Raw genomic sequence first — 22,826 nt, forward strand, 5'->3', positions numbered from 1 at the left:
CATCCAAATTTGATCTATGTCGTTGAGTATATTAGGATAGTGATTGGCGTGGTTTAGTCACGGTAATTAATGTGATAAAAGCTGCGGTAGTTCCATATCTAATGTATGAGACGGACCAGATTGTTAAAGTAATGAGAGAAATAGCATTTAGATGCGCGCATAAAGTTTATAAGGTGTGATTATGTCAAGAAAGAATATATGTATAGCCCAAGTGGGAGATTGTTAGGAAATTATTTTAATTTCTTAATTTGTTTGTGGGCAATACATATATTAATTGTAATAACAAATTATGCTATTTCAAATTAAATGACTTATATAATGATGATCTCATTTATTGTTTTAAATGCTAATTGAATAAGTCATTATTACTTTTGATTTTGAATTAAATGAGAATAAAACCGGATATTATCTTTTGTTCCTTAGATAATTATCTTTTTGGATTTTAGATATATTATCTTTTGGGTTTTAGATACTATTTTATTTGGACTTAAGGGTTTAATGGGTGCCATGCTCAAATATAAATAGACCTTCAGGGTTTCGGTCCCCAATATACCAAAACCGCCTTTATTACTCTTTCCCCATCAAAAGAGTTGCAGTTCAGCCTCCTAGGAATACAGAAGGTTTTGATTGAGGAAGATCGAAAGAACCACAAGATCCAAATTCTTCCATCAATATCTAACTTTTATGAGTAAAGGTACGCTTCCGCATTATGTTATATTTTTGGTGATTCAATATGGATGATCTGTGTTATTGAAAATTAAATTTATTCCAACAGTTTTATGATATATAATTTTACAAATATTAGATAGCACCTTAAAAAATTCAAAATAATATAAAATTAAAAGTATGCATCGGAGATGCTCTAATAGTACTGAGTACTTAGTGTATTAGATATATCTCCGAAACAGTCTGCTTCATTAGGCTAACTTTGTTCATTTTCCATTCTGTAGAAATATAGAGGTCAACATATTTCCCAAGGTTAGTTGAATGCCCCTAATTTCAGGTCCGTTATGGCCTTGTGGCTTGAACCCTAATGTTTCTTTTCTGCTTTAAGTGTTTTGTTTTTAGCAGGTTTTTCTTTAAGCTATCAAATCCTTGGATAAAGTGTTGTCATTTTACATTTTTGAATTTCCATTGTGATGCCGCATTGGAAATTTATAACTGTAGGATTATCCTCTTTTTTCTACATGATTCATGCATATTATTCCTGGCTGAGTCGCTTTATGCATCTTTAAGGATAAACAAAATTCATATCCTTATAATTTAGATAGAGCTTGATTCAAAATTTGAGTTATTTAGGTAGGTTGAGTTATCCAGTTTTAAAACATGCTCAATAAGCTTCAAACGGATGATGGGGTATCCAAAATTGAAAGTTTTAAGTATTGTCTTCATTGAAAACAAACGTGTGTTGATAGTGGAAGAGTTGAACAACGGCTAATATAGCATCAACTCAAATACACTAAACTAAGCAATGAAGCAATTCAGTGCAAAAACTATGCAGAGTGATTCATAAAAATGCCTGTCAAAAGTGATTTTAACATGGAAAGAATATGAGATCATGTATGATGCATGATTACAGGTATCTTGCTATTTTCTTGCCTTCATATTCTATCTTGCCTCTAATATTGTGATGGAAGTTTCATTGGGCGAGAGCAGTGTGCATTTTGTCAATAAAGCATCTCCTTCACTTGTAACATCTCCTTCAGAATAAAAACCAGGAATCCTTGGCTTTGGCAATAATTTCTCACCATTTAACATTAGAACCACAGATGATATATCTGGCCTATCTTGAGGTTTTTGTTGCACACATAACAGGGCCACGTGTATGCATCGAATCACTTCAAAAGGCGTGCATCCTTCGCGTAACACTTCATCCAACAGTTCCAACTGTCTTCCTTCTGTCCATAATTTCCATGCCTATAATTGTAGTAATCCCTTAATGAGTTTGAAGCAATTCAGATTTCACTAACTGACTATGAAGCGAAGCCACTATACTTACATGTCCGAGAAGATTATGACAGTGCTCGGGATCTGAAAATTCTCTATTCTTCTGTTCACTTATTATCTCTAGAACTATCACACCAAAACTAAAGACATCTGATTTCATTGAGAAATGTCCACGCACAGCATATTCAGGAGACATGTAACCACTAAAAGCAAAATATTCTCAAGGTTAATAACAAAAGATAATACAATCCCATAAACCTTGGAAAGAAAGTTAACTTACTATGTCCCGGCCACCTTGTTTGTGTTTGCCCCCACTTGATCTCCTAGGATAGTACGAGCCAATCCAAAGTCCGATATTTTTGGTTCCATATTTGCATCTAATAAGATATTGCTAGTTTTTAGATCTCTATGAATAATCCTCAGCCTAGAGTCTTGATGAAGATAAAGAAGTCCTCGTGCAATGCCACCAATAATGTTGAAACGTGTAAGCCAATCTAGCAACTTCCTTTTATTTTCATCTGCCCAAATTATATGTGTGTTTTGTTTAGTACTACTATGAAGGCTATGGATAACAAAGAAAAAGATTTTCAGATATGCTTCATTTTAAAGAAATTTCATACCAAAAATAAAGTGATCCAAGCTTTTGTTAGGCATGTATTCATAGATCAACATTACTTTTTCTTCTTGAATGCAACAACCAAGAAGCTTCACGAGGTTTCGGTGTTGAAGTTTGGCAATCAATAGAATTTCATTTCTGAATTCCTCCATCCCTTGTACAGACCTTTCTGAAAGCATTTTAACAGCTAACTCTTGCCCATTTGTTAGTGTGCCCTGGAATTCATGTTATGCTTTTCTCAGAAAAATATCAAAAGCTAAGTAAAAGTTTTGATCAAACATTTTATATTACCTTATACACTGGTCCAAAGCCTCCTTCTCCTAGCTTGTTACTGCTTGAGAAGTTGTCAGTGGCTTTGGCTAAGACAGACAGATCAAAATTTGGTAGACCAATGTCTTCCTTCCTCAGTATATTTTCATAATGCTTCCTGTAAATTATTCTTAACAACCCTGGGTGAACGAATGATAAAAGTTGATAAGAATTATGAACCTGATGAATTCATTCTTAATACATATTTTTCTGGGTGACTAACTACTGCCAAAATAAAATTTAGTCAAATTACCTTGTCTTCTGTGTATCATTATGCTGACACAAGTTATGAATCCAAATAAAATCACACCAACTATGATTTCTACCAACTTCTTCATTTTACTTAGACCATTATCTGCAAGATTTGATAGAAGCAAAGCATAGTTACTCACCACACTATACATGAGTTCAGTCGAAACTATAATCAGTGACCAATTTCTCTAGACTGAGGGAGTATGTAGACGAAGTAATGCATTTAGAATAGCATAGCGTGTACCGGAGGAAACTACAAAACATACACTTAAAAGATTTAAGAACTATAAACATAACTCAAAAGATTAAAACACTAACAAATAGTATTAGTTTGATGAAAAAGACAACCAACATTACTCTTTTTATCCCATAAGAGATAAATGACTTGTGTATCTGATCTAATTTATTGTGAAATCGTTTGGACTTTATTTATTAAAAAGTACAGATAAAAAAGTAATGCAAAATTTGATCTTTAGACCTATTTTCCATTTTTTCTAGTTTTCGACTATTTGGATAGAAATAAAATGGCAGAAAATATTTACTTGTAAAATTACTAATTTTAATGATAGAATAATTTTATTTTTCTAAGTATACTTACAAAAGAAAATTGCATTGAAATTTGATTTTAGGAACCTTTTGAGTTTTGAGAGTATATCTTTCATATTTGATCATTTTTGTCAAATATTTTTTTAGATTTTTTTCCCATTATATCTTTTATTTTTTTTCTTTTCGTAATTTTCAAGTAGTGTATTTTCTGCTGTTTATTCTTGGTACTAGTAGAGAAAAACCAAAATGAAATCAGGAAACTAAAAGTATATTAAGTTAACTGGCATGAAAAAATAATATTTTCTACTTAACCGTAAGAAAATCTTGTACCTCTACATACCAAGGAACTATAGCTCAAATGACATAGTCTTTTCATCCTTACCTAGAGGTTCGAATTCGAGTCTCACTCTTAACTTTCGAAAAAAAAAAAATTCTTGTACCTCTACATATTAGTTTCAATGGCTAGATATACTAAAATATTCAGAACTAACCTTGGAAATTTTCCAAGCCTTTTTTTATCTTCAACTAGAATAATAACAATTATAGACAAATATAACTAAGAAAATAGTTTAAAGATTACCGAGTTGAGAAGCAGGGACCTTGATGTAAAGGTCTTGTCCCCATTGAGAAAACGTCCTCGTGTCAACCAGAGCTCCAAACCAGAGTAGACAACCGGTTCCTCCTCTGCGAATGTCTAAATTGGCATACGCCGTACAAGAACAGTTTTCCAGACACTTCTTCCGACATTCATCAAGGTTCATGGCCTTGCTAAACCACGACGAAGACGTGTCTGGCACTTTCATGTTTGTGTACTTAAAGAAGCCATGTGTGTTATTATCACAATCCAATTCAGTCCTTGAAACACAACCATTAGACCAATATGACATATTCCACTGTTCTGGAAACTTGGGAACAAATCCTTTAAGACATTCACATGTAGGAGAATTACCATTCATATTGCACACAGAATAAACACCACACAAGGCATAATTTTCGCATTCATCTTCCTCCCCGGTGGAGATGACTTTTCGGCTATTCGATTGACTCGTCCAAGCAGAAAGCTCTCCATGGCCCGAAGATGTAACTTTATAAATCCAGGTAACTGATCTATCGACGGTTTTAAATACTAGATACACTTCTTTATCATTCATGATGAACTCTACTCTAATATTTTGTTTCAGTTGCTGAGATGAATATCCACTAAAACTTTCTCCATTCCATGACCCTATTCTAAACCTTTTTTCAGAACCTTTATACTTAAAAAGTTGTGGATATCCCGTACAGTCAATCTTTAATGAATATTCTCCCTTGCTTGGATCATCCTTACTTCTCCAAGAAGAAAGAAATATTTCTTGACCTGTCATTAAGTTCCATCCAAGCTTCATGCCCTGCATGGTAAGCGTATCGCCAGGGTAGTTGAAACTCTGCCAGAGAAACTGATTGTTGTTTGAATCTTTAACTCCATTCTTCACCACAAGATTCCCTGTCTCCAGAAGCTGTGCTGTTGGATTAATAACAGCTTCGCTTGGCACATTAGAAGACCAAACAGGGCTGCTGCTGTTTGTGCCGTTGATGAGAATCAGAAGGATCACAAGAACTCCTTCATTGTTGATGGTCAAGATTCCTGAATTGTTCTTGATTGGTGATTCGCGGTTGGCCACCCACACAACTGCTTTTGGGAACACATTCCTGTACCATATACCAAGATATCGATTTGTAGAAGTTCCAGGGCTGAAGAAACCAAGCTCAAATGTTCCATCACGGGAAAGCAAAGTCTCGCCGTCACGGACAAAGTGACGCGGCGTCAATATATGTTGTGAAGTGGAGAGTTTAACAAAAGAGATAACAAAGAGCCAAACAAACAGCATTCTGTATTTCTGTGAGTTTCCCTCTACTTCTCAAATAAACTACAATTTTTTTCTAGAAGTAGCTTGGACCTTCTTAATTGCATAAGCAATATGATATGCTTACTATTCTTTCCCACTGTTGAGAACAGCTGTGCGAGACGATTATGCTGCAGTAGTAGCAGAAGAAGAAGGATGTTTGAAAGAATAAGAACAGTGAGAGAACAAAAAAAAGAAAAAGAAAAGATGTGTCCGAAAGATATAGGTTGATTGAGGTAATAAAATCGTATACGTTGATTTATTTATTGGTAGTCATTTGTGGTAAGCAAAAGACTTTTGAAGGCAAGGACCATTGTAGCAAAGAAAGAGGGTGCTTAATTATTGAAGCGGATGACACCAAAAACATTGACCAATCTACCAAAATAAAACATTGGAATTTTAATATTATCGAAATATAATTTTTGCAGTTTGAATATGAAAATGTAATTTTTTAAAAATTTATGTAAACCGTTGATGGAGATCCACAATTTCTAAATACATATAATTCGTAGATGGGGTTCCACGGTTTACGTTCAAAATTTATTTACATAAAAAATCGTAGTAGGGGTTCCACGATTTTTGTTGATAGCGTTCAGCCGTTTATATTCTACTATAAATACGCGGAAGGAGTGCAGCAGATTATTCATTTCGAGACACTTCCAAGTCGTTAGAAAGAGAAACTGACGTTCTAGAGAGAGGAGAAGGAGGAAAAGTGTAGTGATTCGAATTTTTCTTAGGCCAGGATCATGGCAGATGAACGCAGTCTTTACAGTCTCAACGGCGTTGCGCACATAGCCGGCAGCATCAACGAAGAGGTAAGCCAGCTATCTTTTATTTATTGTATTTCATATAACAGAGAAATGTAGCATTTGGTATTTTGTTGTTAGAACGCATAATTTAGGATTAGGATTTTGAAGTTAGGAGATAGGTTCAAATGTTTAAGTAGAATGATGTTCCTCTTATATTTGAGACATAAGGTTCAAATTGTAGTGTTGTTATTTAAGCATTCATATTTGGAAACTAAACTTTGAAATTTGAACTTTTAAACAATTAAGTTTAAATTCAAGTATTATAGTCTTGATTGTTAAGATTTTGAAACCTTAAAGAGTAACTTTTGTAAGTTGAACCTACTGGTTATATTTGCATTCTTAAATTTAAAAATTATAAGTTTTGGTATTTTAGCTTTCTTAAACCTAAAATTTAGATTATATAATGTTACATTTAGTATTTGCTTATGTTGAATTAAAGATTTGAGTCTCATATTACAGCCTTATTAATTTGAACTTAGAATGGTTGTTAGTGATGCAATCTCACTTGGTTTTGGTTATTTCTCTCACATGTTACAGCCTAGTAGGTGCATCACTAGTGTCCGGAGGCAACAGAACATGCCTCTGCATGACAGGATCATACCCTATCTAGAGAGGGCAGGTCTGTATCACCTGCGAGGCTCAATACGAGGTGGTTCTGGTTAGATGAGCCCCTCGTCAGTGCATTCATTGAGAGGTGGCGTCCTGAGACACACACCTTCACATGCCATTCGGAGAGTGCACCATCACGTTGCAAGATATCGCATACCAGCTAGGGTTGCCTGTGGATGGTTTACCTGTATCCGGGTGCCTTACAGATTTCGAGAAGCTGATGGAGGATGGCAGACCCGCTTGGGAGTGGTTTGAGGAACTCTTTGGCGAGCTTCCCCCGCCGAATAAGGTGACGCAGTTTACGGTCCACTTCACCTGGTTCCAACGTGGCAACTCGGCATATGACTCCTCCCAATCCCCGTATATCTGTGTAACTGCCTTCTGTTTTGTCATCCACACCTTCCTATAACTAGGCCTGAATCCATAGGTTGCCTCCGTAGCTTCTTGCAACACCTTTATCATAACTGCTGCATCCACCCTAACCAATGGAAAGATTCTCGCACAAATGACATGGTGATCAAGCTGTCGGTGGTCGCTCGAAATCGAAGTAGCCAAGCAAGTGTGAGGTTCGTTGTACCATCTAACCTCCCAATTATCCTTACGCTGCCGAAGTGTGATGCGAATCAACCACGTGCAGCCATTCCCAAACTCCTTGCATCTCCCATGAAACTTCAGATGATCTGACTCCATCACCCGATACTGAACTCCACGACGGATGCTATAATCCTTAACACTCAACACAGCTTCCTCCTTAGTCTGGAAAGATTGGCCAATCTGAAAATCTCCAGAAGGATTTCCCTTGTGTAACCCCTGGCTTCCTGAGGTGGGATCTATGTTCGGCTGCTGTCCGATTGCTTCCAAGTTCAAGGTCGAGAAATGTGGCGGTTGTTGGCCTGAACCAGAACTGGATGGCCCCCGACGTGTTGTGGTGTGCTGGGAGTATCCTCCTTACTGTCTCCCAATATGTGATCTGGCTCATCGTCTGGATCATCCTCTCACATCGCATTCTCAACATGATCCGGCTCATCCTCACCAAAAAGTGCAGGAATCAAACCAGGTGACCTGGCTGCCGCTGGTGGAACAGATGGAGGTTCTGCCAAAGGACCACCAGCTGCAACTACAAGAATCGAAGTTGATGCACCCCCACTGTCATCGACTGAGGATTCGGCGCTGATGCACCAGAACTGTAAAAACAATCTTCCAACTAGGCATACAGCTTGTGTATTCTCACCTCCGAAAAACTGCGCCGACAAGGAAACAAAACATGCATGTCTTCGTCCGACCCTATCACAAATGTTTCATACTGCACCCTAGTTGAAACAACGGCAATCGAAATTTTGTAAAACACCTTCTTCACCCACTTGGACCCACACAACCCTGCCTTTTGCAATATGCTCGTCTTTAGTTCTGACAAAGTATTTGTCGAATGGATAAAAACACTTACCGGTTCTTTGTCAGTGAACTTAACCCCGTGCCTTTTTCAATTTCTTTTGAAACAAATGAAACTCGACACATGAGAGTGGAGCATAAAACAGACAGATACAAAAGCAAATCTAAACACAAGGTTAACAATCCTATGTCATCTCCGGCATTGCCATCAACGACTAGGACCAAAAAACTCTCCTCACTCGTTTGTGAAGATGTGAAAATGACTCTCTACATCACACTACTTCCCCTTGATGGGTATTTATAGGCGAAATAGGTCAAAGGCATAAACCGCTGAACTGCCGCGGTTTATGTCTAATTGCACACTCCACAGAAACCGCGGGACCCCTACCGCGGTTTCTGGCCAAAATTGTTTTAATGTAAACCACTGAAGGGGTGTAGCAGTTTACGTATAATTGGAATCCGTGGGACTCCTTTCACAGTTTACATAGATTTTTAGAAAGTTGTATTTTGGTATCCATTTTGCAAAAGTTGTATTCGGTAATATTGAAACTCAAATGTTTTATTTTGGTAAATTGCCCAAAAACATTAAAGATGGAATCCCCCAACCAAGCATCTATTTATATTGAGTCCTGCTAGGGAGTCAATGGTTTATTTGTACAATGTGTCCCCATATCCCCATAATATTCAGAATAAACATCTGAGCACTAGGGATAATAAATATCTCATGTCATAAAACCATTCCTCCCAATAACTTAAGCTAATTTTGAGATTCACCAAGAATCAAACTCTTGACTTTTTGGATCTAGAGTTCTAATACCATGTCATGATACCACTCATCCCAAAAGCTTACACTGATGGAAAGAGATAACACTAATGTTTATATCTCTAATAATTTTTAAACCTCCATTGTACGCATTGTATAAATATTCTATTGGCTCCCCATATTTTCCCATTTATATTAAATGGCTAAAAAGTTATTAAAATTTATTATTTTAATTACTAATTATTAAAAGTATGGATTAAAATATGTTATTAGATTATTGAATTAAAAAAAATATATTAATGACAAAAAAATAAATTTTAATAATTTTTTTATATTTTTATAATATCATATTATATAAAAATACTTTTAGTTATTATAGGATGAGGGATATTGTTTTTTCTAATTGTGTCACGTAAATAATTTTAATCGGTATCAATAATTATACTCAGAAAGAAAGAAAGAAAAGATATGTTCATACTCTTATTTTTTATGTTTTAATATATAAAATAGTAATTCAATCGGTTTAATCGTGATCCAATTAAAATAATCGAATTATAATAAATAATATAAAAATTATAAACAAACATACAAAAATATATAAATTAAAAATATATCATCGTCTAATTTAAAAATTTATAATCTCATTTAACTTTAACACAAAAATTAAATAGCAAGAGAAATATTCAAATTCTAAATATAAAAAAGATAACATTACGATTTGTCAAATATTCGAATAGATTAGTAATAAAAAAATATAATACTACAACAACAATAACAACAATTTAACTTTAAATAATAATAAATAGAATTAATATTCAGTTTGGATAAACAGTTTAATTAAGTTTTTTTTGAAAAAATATTTTAAATAATAAATGACTATATTAAAAGTAGCTTTTAAATAAGTTATTTTGTGTTTGAGTTTTTAGTTCTAAAAGTATTTATTTTATAAAAATGTGATAAAAAGTAGTAGTATTATAAAAAAAAATCTTTTTTTTAATTTCTCTATAAGCTTCTAAATAGCTTCTTAGAGCACCTCCAATGGTGAGTTCCTCTTTGACTTTTTTCTGATATATAGGAACTCTAACCATTGGAGGAGAGAAGGAGTGAGTTCCCGCACAAGGATCAAGGTAAGGGAGTCCCTCTAAGCAGGGACTCAAATTAACCAATAATAACTTATCATTTGCCAAGTTATTATAAAAAAATAATAATATAAAATCTGAAATAATTAAATAATTAAATTAATAATAATTATAATAAAAATTATATTAAATAATTATATTTTTATTTAATTAATAATTTATATTAATTATTTAAATAATAATTAATTAAATAATTAATTAGATTAAATAATTAAGTTTTTATTTAATTAATAATTTATATTAATTATTTATATTATAATTAATATTGAATATTATTTATATTATTATATTAAATTATAATTAATTAAATTTACTTACATTAAAAAATAAATTTAATTTTTATACCTTATAAAATAATTTTTAGTTGAGTTGGTTATTTTTATTTTTAAAATTTAAAATGCTAATGATATTATTAAAATTAGCAGTTGTAAACACAAAACTATAAATTAGTATAATCTCGAATTATATATTGTGTATTATTATTATATATGAATTTATTTAATATTAATATCTTTTAATAATGAATTATTTTTAAATTTATAAATTTAAATAATATTATTAAAAAAAATTAATTATATTAATTTTAAGTATTTTAATTAATTAATTAAGTGGGACCACAATAGAGACTAAAGTTAGTTCCTCCTAATGGAGAAGAGAGAGATGCTTTGAGTTCCTATTTATTGTTTATGACGCAAAAGCTGATGTGGAGTTACTTTTTATGACAGGTGGGCCATAAATAGGAACTGTGATGAGTTCCCTACTGGAGATGGTCTTAGAAAACTGCAATTTGGTTTTGAAAATTGCACCAGATATTAATACTACTATTTTTCATAAGTCAAAACCTCAAAAAAGTTATTTTTGAAGCTTCCCAAATGAGCCTTAAATACTTTCTTTATTCCTAATATCTTGGGTCAAAATTAAAATTGTCCCCGATTTTTTTTTATTAATATCATCTTAATGTTAGAAGGAATTTTTTTAAAATAAATAAAAAATCTTTTATTTACGAAAATATGCAATTTGTAGGATTTTTTTACCGATTTATACTCTATTACTTATCTCATTTACACTGTAAACAAAATAACATTGTGTATATCTCGTTTATAGTGTAAACAAGATACGATACCTCAATCTTGGGTCAAAACTCCGCTAGAGATTGTGCTTAAGCTTTCTCTATAGCATCAAAATCACAATATTTTAACATTCACATATCCTAAACGCGAAATGAAGAGAGATTTTAAAAATGGCTCAAGGTTCTTAAGAATACTTATCTTAAAAGACATTATATAATCAAAGAGCACGACGAGGTGGTCACATGGCTACAAACGAAACTTCGATCGAAGCTATAATTTCAAAGTTATGTGAATTTAAAGATCGGAGTGAATAGTAACTTAGGGCATGTTCTTCACTCTCTCTTCTCTCTATCCGTTGCGCTCTCTCTCTTTTTGGGGGTGGAGTGTCTGAAATGTTTGCTAAGTGAAGGGTTTTGTGTCTTAGGTTTGGATTTTGGGTTCAATATGGACTCGTTTTGTGAATTTTGGTCCGTTGGTTATATTTTAGGTCAAAATTTTTAAAATAAGTGTTTGAATTTCTATTTTAAATATTTTTCTAGTCATTTTTACCGTTTTAATTTTCTCGCACGTCATAACAAACAGACTTAAGCCGGTACAATTAATTTTAATGTCAATACGCATTTTTCTGCAATTTTTCATATTTAACTGGATTTTACACATGAAGTTCAAAATACCACTAAATATAATTGAAGATTTCATATTCAATATCTAACTTGATTTTTCTCAAACAATTTATTAGTAAAAGCCAAACTTATAATTTGAGAAGAGACTTCTATAGTTAATAAGTACTGCTATGAAGCACTTGTGCTTGAACGATGTCATGTTTTTTTTAGATATAACAAAGGTTTTTCTTTTAAAAAAATTAAAGTAGTTGTACTTAGTAAAAACTTTAGGCAAATTCTTTCATGAGAATTAAGACAAGATATGATATATTTAATTGTGTATTTATCTTATCTTTAACAATTTTATTAGGTATTTAAATAATAAAAAAATATAAAACTATTTCTAGATACAAATACAACTGCTTTAACTCAAGAGGAGACAAATAAATTAGAAAATTTCAACAACAATAATGTAACATTGATCATATTACTTTGATTCCAAGAATGAATATAATACTAACAAGTAAAACAATTCCAAATAGCTTTCAACAAAGATAATTCTACACGATAATATTTTTTTGCCTTTATAATAAAAAATGTTTAAGGACAAAATTTATCTCATGTTAAATTATACAAACTCAAATAAATTTTAACATAAAAATAAGAGAATTTAAAAATTTTACTTATGAATCATGAAAAACTATCTATAAATTCAACAACAATACTTTTTAAAGAGAAGTCTCTAAAAAAATAAAATCTCAATATAAATAATTTAATTTAATCACAAACTATATATTATTATCCATGAATAATTATTTTATTTTAAAAATAAATAAAATTATTATTCATTGTTTTTAATATTTATAATATTAAAAATATTTAAATTTTAAATTTAATTAACATTGTAAAATTTTTATAGCAATAATTATTATATTTAATTTTATTTAAAAAATTAAAATACTTTACACTTTTTGTATATTATTATTTCAGGTAAGATACGGGTACATATACTAATATAGGGTCAAAAAAAATAAGTAATAGAAATGTAAATTTTTTGAAAAATATATCCGTAAAAGTTCACTGTAATTAATTAATTTTTCTTGTCACCAAAAAAAAAAATTAATTTTTCTTAAGAAAAAAAAAAAACGCGACTTTTATTTATGCAAAGAAATGGATACTGAAAGGATCAATAACCTGTGACAGAAACAGTGCAGAGAAGTGGAAGGTGGAGAAATAGAAGAAACACAGACATGGCACTTGTAACAACGTCATCTTCAGGAGTTAACGATGGTCCTCTCTTTGCAGAGGTTGACATGGGTTCCGATTTCAACGCCCCCACTGTCCGAGCCACTGTTGTCCAAGCCTCCACCATTTTCTACGACACTCCCGCCACCTTAGGTCCTATCTCATTGAAGCTTTTAATTTTTGTATTTTCTCGATTACCCCCTTTATCCTTTTTCGTTAAATTTATCTTCTTTCTATGCTCTTATGTATGAATTACCATCTTCTGTGTTTCAAATTGGTACAAGTGAAGGTCATGTTTGAAAGGTTGTTTATTTGACTGTTCAGTGTTGAGTACCCTTTCTATTGGTTCTTTTGTATGATAGAGTTAACTGTTGTTTTCTTAGGTGAACTGATTGAAATGTTTCTTTTGTTCAGATAAGGCTGAGAGGTTGCTTGCTGAAGCTGCTGGATATGGATCACAACTTGTTGTGTTTCCAGAAGCGTTTGTTGGTGGATACCCACGTGGTTCGAACTTTGGTGTTTCGATTGGGAACCGAACGCCAAAGGGTAGAGAGGATTTCCGCAAGTATCACTCTGCAGCCATTGATGTTCCTGGTAAGAACTATGATCAGTTACTTTCTCATTCAGAACAATTACTTTTTAGTTTGGACCTGGTGCCACTGGATTTTTGTTTGAATAGAAAAACTTGCCTCAGGAAAAAGGGAGAATTTGCATATGTTTGGTTCATTGGATGTTGGATTTTGCAGCATCTTGTTTGATTTAAATTATAGCACGTTTCTATAATCAATTTTAGTCTTCCAGAGTCAATTCCGTATCAGTATAAGTGATCTACTTGTCTGACATAATCACTTTTAGGGGAATTATCAAATGTAAATCATTTTACATTAGAATCAATTTTTACAAAAGCAAAATCAAATACTCATAATTGTATATAGGTTTTCTTTTACTCTAATTGTTGAGCAACTATCAACTTACTATTTTAATTTTATAACAAGGAAACAAATTAATATGCTGATACTGCTATATGCAGGCCAGTGATTCTGACTGTCTCTTTGGTATCAAAGATGAAAATTAAAAGGATGAGATTTCCTTAGAAATGTTCATTTGAAAACTTTTCTCCCAATTTCCTCGTTGAACCAAATTACTGTAGGCATACACTTCTCATTTTTCACTAACATGTCTTATGTTTCTGTAGGTCCTGAAGTGGATAGATTGGCAGCAATGGCAGGAAAGTACAAAGTGTATTTAGTGATGGGTGTGATTGAGAGGGATGGCTACACGCTTTATTGTACCGTTCTCTTCTTTGATTCTCATGGTCGTTACCTAGGAAAGCATAGGAAAGTCATGCCAACAGCACTAGAGAGGATTATATGGGGATTTGGCGATGGATCAACTATTCCGGTCTTTGAAACTCCCATTGGGAAAATTGGTGCTGCCATTTGTTGGGAAAACAGGATGCCATTGTTAAGGACAGCTATGTATGCGAAAGGTTAGAATTTCTATATTCAATTTTCATCTTAAAGTCTTAAAAATACTCCTAAAGCTAAGCAAAACAAGTTTAATATTTGATAGTTTTAACAAACATATCACAGTGCAATACATTATTTTCTAATGAATATCTAGACATTATAAAGTTTATAATTTTCAATGGACTGTGGTGGCTGCGGCTGCAGCTCTTTCTAGCCCCGCTTTGCGTCCGTACCTCCGAGTATTTAGAATAAGAAGCACCTATGCTAATACCGTGGCAATTGCATTCCAGCATTTTGTTTGCTTAGCTAATCTGTGGAGCTTTGTTTCATAGGTGTGGAAATATATTGTGCACCTACAGCTGATGCCAGGGATGTGTGGCAAGCTTCAATGACCCATATTGCTCTTGAAGGTGGATGTTTTGTTTTGTCAGCAAACCAGTTCTGTAGAAGAAAGGATTACCCACCCGCTCCTGAGTATGAATTTTGCGGCACGGAAGAAGAACTAACCCCAGATGCTGTTGTATGTGCTGGGGGCACTGTCATTATATCACCCTCAGGGGCTGTTCTCGCTGGTCCAAATTATGACGGGGAGGCACTCATCTCAGCAGATCTTGGTATGTTATACTTTTGTTACAATGCTAATTTAACTAGAGTGATTCCCAGTCTTAGAGCTAAAAAAAGAAGAAAAACTATAAAACAGGGAGAATAAAGTAGTTTTTCAAGATTTGAAAGTGACAACTTCATCTTTCACCATTATCTCATCGAACATGTTAGTTCCTCACCATTTAAAAGGTGGACGTATTAGTCACTAGGATTATATTATAAACTAAATCTACTAGTCTAGTGGTAGTTTAGTGGCAGATGTAAGTCCCCATTAAGATCATTATTACTATGTTCTATGGTGTAAGCAAAGTTTGTTGTAATCGAGGTTAAAAATGAAGGAATCAAATCTTTTGTCCCAATACCTTGGTGCTAATGCTAAGCCATAAAGAGGTCTGGTTTAAAAAAAAAAAGGAAAAAAAAATAACCTTGATTTGAAGATTAAATTAGAGATGTGTGGTATTCAGTTTAAGGGTAAGGTATGTTAGATTAGTAATATTAAACTGAACTACTTAACCTAGGTTATTTTCGCCTTAGGCCTTTGTACTATTTATTACCTATAACTCTAATGTACTCAAATCTAATTTTTTAGGAGTTTTTTTTTTTTTTTTTTATTTGTCCTCTTTCATCTAAGCCTCTTAGTGTTAGATACATCTGAAAAAAAATAGATTAAAAAAACCTATGAAAATTTATGGTGCAAAACAAATAAAAGAGGAAATAGTGACATAGCTCAAGGTTGATGAGGGCTGAGTATTGTTTTGTAACTGTCCACTTTTGAAATATAAGATTTGTAGTGTCAAAGACCCCACGCCCTTAAAATATTCTGTTATGGATAACCTTCCTTGGCATACCAATGTTTGGATGTTCTTGTGTTTGGACTTTGATTTTAAGAAAATGATTGTTGAAAATGGTTGCACATAACAGATCTTGGAGAGATAGCAAGGTCCAAGTTTGATTTTGATGTGGTTGGACACTATGCAAGGCCTGAAGTGCTTAGCTTGGTTGTCAAGGATCATCCAACAATCCCAGTTACTTTCACATCGACAACAGAAACCGAAGAAAACACCAAGATCAAGTAATTTCATTCTCAAAGTCACTAGGATGGATCTAGTGATGAGGGATTGATGTAGTATTCATGTAGTTAATATGTTCAATTTCATTGCTGTGGTGTAACCAAAAAAAAGGAAAACAAAAGAGATAATTTCATTTTCTTCGTTTCATGATCAGCAACAGTAACTACTTTCTGAACCTTTTACTTATGGACTTGTCTTTGCAGTTGTAACCATTTCTTTCATGGTTGTATATGAAGAGTTGTATCTTTGATTTCAACATACTTGGCCTTTTTTCCAAAACAATTAAATGCATGCATTCTGGTCTGATATACAAGCTGTTTTGGAATGGATAAGATAAATGAGATGAAATTGAATTTGAATTCAGAATGGAATTGAATTGAATTCAAATTAATTCAGATTAGAATTCTTATGTTTGGAATAAATCAATAAATTTCTAGAATTGAATTGGACTATATTGTTTGGAATGTCTTTTAAATGATAGAGATCTTTATACTAACAATTTTATCCCTCATTATTGTGGAGTCAAAATTTAATAAACATCTTTTAGAATAAAATATGTTAAAGTGAAAAAGAAGGGAATGCTTTTACTTTGTAAATGCGAAATATATATCAATAAGTCTTACAATCATATTATTTATATATTAAAAGACCGTCACACACTCACACTGTATATTATGTAAACAAGTTTGATTATTCATCTATTGCATATTTGCTTATTCTAGTGGTTGATTATTTAGTTGAAAAAATTTGTGAATCAATATATATAAATATATACAAATCAGAAAGTCCTAGAACCAGCCGATCCTAGCAATTTTAGTCAATAATTGGCTAATACAAATACCAAATTATCTTTAATATATAAATTTTATTAATTCATGTTTATAAATTCTGATAAATGTGAGTGTGTTGACTTATATATAAAAGTTCTGATAAATATAAGTGTAAATTATATATTTTATATATGTAAATTTTTATAAATAAATACAAACTATTACTAGTCAGATGTTGACCCAAAATAATAATATTTATTACCTATATAACATTATTATGCTCTAATTTTTATTGTGAATCATTTTTTTCGAAAGTTCAAATTATACGGTAGAGAAAACACAAATAATTTGTGTGTGGCCAATGCCCAATATAGGTTGGGTGTTCAACATGGAAAAACTTGAGCAAAAAATTGCAGAGGCTTCAATGCTCATCAATACTTGGGCCATCATTTTTCTTGCTAAAGATTTACTAATTAATACCTATAATAACACCAATAAATAAGCCTCAATCATTTTCATATCCTTGAAACTAACCTATGATAATGATACTATGTAGCAAAACTCTCTTGACTAATATCATCATTTACAATTTGTGAACAGATATTATAGAACCTATCTATGATACCACCTACTAATTAATATCATCATTTTAGGTCTTTTTAAGATCCAGATGTTATTCCTTCAACCGTTTGCTCCAAAATGTCACCCTCCAAATCCAGAGCAATAATAGCATTTTCCTCAGCTTCTCTTCCATCACTATAGTTTAAAGTTAATGGCACATGATTGGCACGTGACATAGAATCTTGGAGACTCTTGATGGACCTAAAACTCTCATCAGTTTCATGATCTTTACCATTATCATCTTGTATCTGATCCCGCGAGAGGAATTCAATGGACCTCTTTTCAGGATCAAAATGATCAGAACTTTCAATGCCACAATCGCTTTTCCCCTTGTTAAAGCAAATACTTCTCCAATGAATCTTCTCAGAGCACGATTTTCTCCCTATGCTACTTTCTTTCTCAGTTGAGTTTCTTCTTGAATCATCTTTAGAAGCATTTCTTCGAGCGTAGCTCCAATTGTATCCTCTATTTTCATTATCCATATTCAATTCAATGGAGTGAAGATCACTGTCATCATCGTCATCATCTGGAACATTCTCCTCTTCATTCTCTTTGTCTTTATCATGATTGAAATATAGCTCAAGATCCTTTCCGTTTGTTTCTTCTTTCGTTTTCATAAATCCCTCGAGCTCATTCCTCAGCTTCTCCAGAACTGCATTCTTCTCCTCGAATTGATACTTAGCTTCCGAAAGCTTCATCTGGACTCGCTCCTCGCGCAAAACATCTGCTACCTGAAGCATTTCCCTCTCCTTCTCCACTTCTTCTCTGACTTTAGCTGATTCCCTCTTCAGCTCCTCAACCTCAGCTCTGTCATCCCCCATTCCCCGGGCTAATTCGTCGCAAATCTGCTCAAGAATCTCCTTCGCGCGCTTCTCCCTCACAAGCTCCTTCGATACTTTTAGATAAGAAGCTTGTGCATTCGCCATTTCTCCAGCAATCTTCTTGTTTAGCCTTTCAGTTTGCCTTCTTAGTTTCTTCTCAACCTCAAGCTCCTCTGCTACATTCCTTATGGCGTCGTGAATCTTTTCTCGTTCTCTTCGCTTCCAACTAGCCTTCTCTTCTGCAAAACACTTCACCACGTATTCAACGTCGTCTTGGTTTGCACATTGTTCGTGGATCAGCTGATCGATCTGGCAGCAGACGCGGTCGAGCTCCCCACCTAGAGCCAAGATAAGAGGCATGCTTGATGAATGCTGCTCTCTGAGGCACATTTGATTCAACACTTTTAGAAGCTTCTTCGATGTAGATAGGCCACTCCTTGCTTCCTTCAAACGGTTCTTAACAGCAATTGTGTTTTTTTCGCAGTTCTTCTTGTTCCTTAGCTTATTTTCTGCTTCCTGCAGTTCAATCTTTAGCTTTCCAAAACTATGAGCAGAAAAAAGACTTGAGAAATCATGATTTGTAACTTGTAATTGGGTTGTTAAACATACTTTACCTCAATCAAACTGGCACTCCTATGTGTATCTAAGTAGTAATCACCCGACTGACGCTGATAAGATAAAGCTGACAACCTTCTTTTGAAGCTATCACCTTCAAACCTTATCATTCTCTGAAACAACCAATACCAAATAAAAGAAGCACTAAACATAACGCCACATTGCCACACCAAGATCAACCAATACAAATGAAAGAATAATCATAATATATTAAACCGTTGATTTAGCCAATGAAAAATTAAAATGCTGAAAAATTAGTCCTTAAAAAATCTAAACAAACTTGTACTCGAAAGTTGTACCTAAGCAAATTCCTCCAAACATTATCTAGATTTTGTTTCCATTATCGGCAGCACCTATGTGTAGTTGGGGGAAATTGTTAAACAAAGTACATACTTTGCGTATTACGAGCATATTTCAGGAGCAAGATTCTCAGCATTGGCATTGCACATCCAACATTGTAGGTGAACATTTAACATAAGAAAAAAAAAATCTGAAACTCAAAAACATCCGAAACTCTTAAAAAACTGAACATCAGAAACTCAATTAGAAAAGACATCTGAAATATAAACTCAACAAAAGCTCATTTGTAGTGGGTTTTATACTAGGCTTTTTTGCCAGTCTACCGTAGTGTTGGTCGAAATTGGCTCATGTTAGTTCCTCACCTTATTAAAATTAACCACCAAAATCAACTACTAATATATACATATATAAAAATATATATTTTTAATTTATTTTTAATGTATATATTCTAATATATATTTTATATTAATAATTAATTTTAGTGTGCATCTAATAGTTGTTATTTAATAATAATAATAATAATAATAACGAAAACAACAATAACCGACTTTTTTTGGTTGGTTAAATTCACCTCAGAATTAGGACTACGTGATGGATCTGAAAGCTGACGCAACAATTCGGATCTGGACAAGCTCACAGCTTTCTTCTCTCTTCCTCTAACGGCTTCCTTGCAGCTCCTCATTTGCTCAACAATTTCATCATCAAAGCCCTTCTTTTTGACCCTTGAAGAAGGAGGAGGTGGAGGAGGAAAATCATTGATCTCCCAGAGTGTAGCAGCGAGTTTCCTTGCTGAAACAGAAGAAAGATCCCTGCTACTCTCCCCACACTCACAAGAATCCAAAGCTCCATGAATATGATCTTCATCATGCTGATGCTGATGAGTGGCCATAACTCCTTTCTTAGCAACCAAAATAGCTCTCTTGAAACGGTACCTTCTTCTTCTTACCAAAGAGGATGAAGATGAGGAGGAACAACCTCTCTTCCTGATCTTGTTCTGCTTCTCGTTGAGGTTCTTGTGTAGCAGTAGTGTCTCACTATCATCACAAGAGGGCATGGTTGATAAAAAAAATACAAAACAAAACAAGAAAAAACGAACAAAAGAAATTGTGTGTATTTTTGGAGTTTATTTTCTTTTTATTTTTACATAATTTGGACACGGGATAAGGGTTGTTCTAGGTGTGGCACAAAGTTCATGAGAGATATAGTAGCAAAGTTTATGTATGTGCCAGTTGTGATCACATCATCATCTCAATAATAATCTTAAGGCATAATTTTCAATGATTTTGGTAAGGTGGGAACATGGGGACTATTCAGTCTTGGATTTTGTAAAGTGGGTCATGTAAGACCTTCTTTCTTCTAATAATCTTCGATACTAGTACTAATACCGAAATCTTCCTTTTATATTTTTTGGGAAACTATTTTGAATGGGTTGAGAAGCAAAGAAAGTGGGAAGAAATCAGGAAAAGATAGGAAAGAATCGGAGGAAGGTTTGAGTTGCGAAATCTCGTGAGGAGAAATAAAAAGAAAGAGGTTGAACAGTGTTAGTTGGTGTGAAGAAACTTGATTCGTTGGGAAAGGCACTTAAAAAGACGAGTTGAGAGACGCAACGTGAGCGGCACGTGAGCATCGCACGTTCCAGGCTTCAAGCAAATGTCCACACTAATAACGTGAAATCTAGTTTTTGTTTAACAGGAATAATTACCTGTAAACATGTATCTTTTAATACAAAATACTATTTATACTTTAAAATTAATTATTAATATATTATATATAAATATATATAATTTAATTTATTTTTAATGTATATTTATATTTTAATATATATTTTATAAATTAATTTTAATAAATAATTTTAGTGTGCAAGTAGAATGATTATTTTTATTAATATGATATGATTCTACGACGATTAACATCCAAGTGAAAGCTTAAATTATTGTCATATATTATGACGTGTGGAAGTCTTGAGGATGTGTTCGACAAATTGAATGCTAAATTATTAGGGCTAACAAGTAAATATAATAAGACTTAAATAAATTTTGAGTTTAGTTAACATGGTCTTTTGAGACACATTATGTTAGGATTTTTAATTAAATCTTTTTATAGAAATATATCAAATTTAAATTTTTAGTCTATTTATTATATATTTATTAAATTAAAAATTAAAAACTTTTATTAATCATAATATTAACATATGTTATTTTTTGTTTTGATCTAGTAAAATTCAAAAATTACTTATTTTAGTTTTATTATCGTTAATTTATTTTATTAAATATTAATATGACAGATTAAATATTAATGTATCAAATTAAAATGTTAATATTGTTAGAAACAAGAGACTAAACACGAGAAAGAATTTATGTATTATTGAGTCTATTCAAGTTGTCTACTCAAGTTGTCTGGAATGATACAATATAGAAGGAAATTTATAGGGACTAGAATCGTAACAATAAAGACGTAATATTCTATAATAAATATTCAGATATACTAAATAATTCTAATTGATCCTAATTATATTCTAACATCCTCCCTCAAACTCAAGTGACAACTTGAATTTGAAACTTATTTAAAACAACGAAATAAAGAGAAAAAAAACTGCATAAACTGATAAAACATGTGCAGACGGAACTGCCGCTTGTCTGAAGGAAGCACAGACGTAACTGCCGCTTGTCTGAAGGAAGTGCAGACGGAACTTCCGGAAAGAAACACAGACGAAACTGCCACAAGGAAACATAGACGAAACGCAGACGGAACTGCCATGAGAGAACACAAACAGAACTGCCACAAGAGAACGCAAATGGAACTGCCACGAGGGAACACAGACGGAACTGCCGAAAGAGAACAAAAACTATATGATTTCTTTATGAGAATAGATAAGCAGCGGATGACAATAGTGTTTGATCATTTGACTCGAAAAAAAACACAAGACAGAGAGAACAGGCTAATCGGTGAGGTGAAAAAGTATCAAGGAGTGACAAAAAGAAAGGAAAAATGGCATAGAAAAAAAAAGTGTAAAAACTACAGTGATTTCACCGCAAGAAAAACAACCTATCAGCTTCAAAGAGGATACCATGGCTCTGATACCATGTTAGAAACAAGAGGCTAAACTGAAGAAAGAATTTGTGTATTATTGAGTGTATTCAAATTATCTACTCAAGTTGTCTGAAATGATACAATATAGAAGAGTATTTATAGGTACTAAGAGAATCGTAATAATAAAGACATAATATTCTATAATAAATATTCAGATATACTAAATAATTCTAATTTCTAACAAATATGATAAGACGTGGCATAATATTATTTAATATGTTACATCAGCATTTAACATAATAAATTATCAGTAGAGACTAAACTAAATAAGTTTTAAATTTTATTAAA

The 22,826-nt window shown here is 32.9% G+C and overlaps 3 protein-coding genes across 4 annotated transcripts; 1 reads left to right on the forward strand and 2 right to left on the reverse strand.

Moving 5' to 3' along the window:
* Nucleotides 1–1,357: 1,357 nt before the first annotated feature.
* On the reverse strand, nucleotides 1,358–5,921 carry LOC107632807 (G-type lectin S-receptor-like serine/threonine-protein kinase At4g27290). The gene is made up of 7 exons (XM_016336458.3): nucleotides 4,251–5,921; nucleotides 3,126–3,227; nucleotides 2,855–3,012; nucleotides 2,568–2,778; nucleotides 2,228–2,465; nucleotides 2,000–2,150; nucleotides 1,358–1,917 (listed from the first exon to the last, which is right to left on the reverse strand). Exons 1-7 carry the CDS (start codon nucleotides 5,536–5,538, stop codon nucleotides 1,609–1,611), a joined length of 2,457 nt encoding a protein of 818 aa, XP_016191944.1. The 5' UTR covers nucleotides 5,539–5,921; the 3' UTR covers nucleotides 1,358–1,608.
* A 7,097-nt stretch (nucleotides 5,922–13,018) lies between these two features.
* Nucleotides 13,019–16,579, forward strand: NIT4 (nitrilase 4). The gene is made up of 5 exons (XM_016333148.3): nucleotides 13,019–13,332; nucleotides 13,594–13,773; nucleotides 14,375–14,668; nucleotides 14,981–15,262; nucleotides 16,173–16,579. Exons 1-5 carry the CDS (start codon nucleotides 13,185–13,187, stop codon nucleotides 16,325–16,327), a joined length of 1,059 nt encoding a protein of 352 aa, XP_016188634.1. The 5' UTR covers nucleotides 13,019–13,184; the 3' UTR covers nucleotides 16,328–16,579.
* A 938-nt stretch (nucleotides 16,580–17,517) lies between these two features.
* On the reverse strand, nucleotides 17,518–21,005 carry LOC107630107 (uncharacterized). 2 transcript variants are annotated; one of them, XM_016333147.3, is made up of 3 exons: nucleotides 20,020–21,005; nucleotides 19,148–19,261; nucleotides 17,518–19,049 (listed from the first exon to the last, which is right to left on the reverse strand). In XM_016333147.3, the coding sequence occupies exons 1-3, from the start codon at nucleotides 20,500–20,502 to the stop codon at nucleotides 17,751–17,753; spliced, it is 1,896 nt and encodes a 631-aa protein (XP_016188633.1). In that variant the 5' UTR covers nucleotides 20,503–21,005; the 3' UTR covers nucleotides 17,518–17,750. The 2 variants fall into 2 exon arrangements, with proteins under 2 accessions (XP_016188633.1, XP_016188632.1); XM_016333146.3 differs by having other exon boundaries at nucleotides 17,518–19,061; nucleotides 20,020–21,000.
* Nucleotides 21,006–22,826: the final 1,821 nt, after the last annotated feature.

The sequence above is a fragment of the Arachis ipaensis genome, chromosome B3, assembly GCF_059453495.1.
Source record: "Arachis ipaensis isolate K30076 ecotype BB chromosome B3, ASM5945349v1, whole genome shotgun sequence".
Classification (NCBI taxonomy): Eukaryota; Viridiplantae; Streptophyta; class Magnoliopsida; order Fabales; family Fabaceae; genus Arachis; species Arachis ipaensis.

Excerpts from the sequence above, each read along its gene's own strand:
- LOC107632807 (XM_016336458.3), bottom strand. The coding sequence starts at position 5,538 with ATGCTGTTTGTTTGGCTCTTTGTTATCTCTTTTGTTAAACTCTCCACT. Across the intron at positions 3,013-3,125 it reads AATGATACACAGAAGACAAG|GGTTGTTAAGAATAATTTAC; the intron begins GTAATTTGACTA and ends TCGTTCACCCAG. Across the intron at positions 1,918-1,999 it reads GTCATAATCTTCTCGGACAT|GCATGGAAATTATGGACAGA; the intron begins GTAAGTATAGTG and ends CTACAATTATAG.
- NIT4 (XM_016333148.3), top strand. The coding sequence starts at position 13,185 with ATGGCACTTGTAACAACGTCATCTTCAGGAGTTAACGATGGTCCTCTC. Across the intron at positions 13,333-13,593 it reads CGACACTCCCGCCACCTTAG|ATAAGGCTGAGAGGTTGCTT; the intron begins GTCCTATCTCAT and ends TCTTTTGTTCAG. Across the intron at positions 15,263-16,172 it reads ACTCATCTCAGCAGATCTTG|ATCTTGGAGAGATAGCAAGG; the intron begins GTATGTTATACT and ends TGCACATAACAG.
- LOC107630107 (XM_016333146.3), bottom strand. The coding sequence starts at position 20,502 with ATGCCCTCTTGTGATGATAGTGAGACACTACTGCTACACAAGAACCTC. Across the intron at positions 19,262-20,019 it reads CACGTAGTCCTAATTCTGAG|AGAATGATAAGGTTTGAAGG; the intron begins GTGAATTTAACC and ends TGGTTGTTTCAG. Across the intron at positions 19,062-19,147 it reads GGAGTGCCAGTTTGATTGAG|ATTGAACTGCAGGAAGCAGA; the intron begins GTAAAGTATGTT and ends GGAAAGCTAAAG.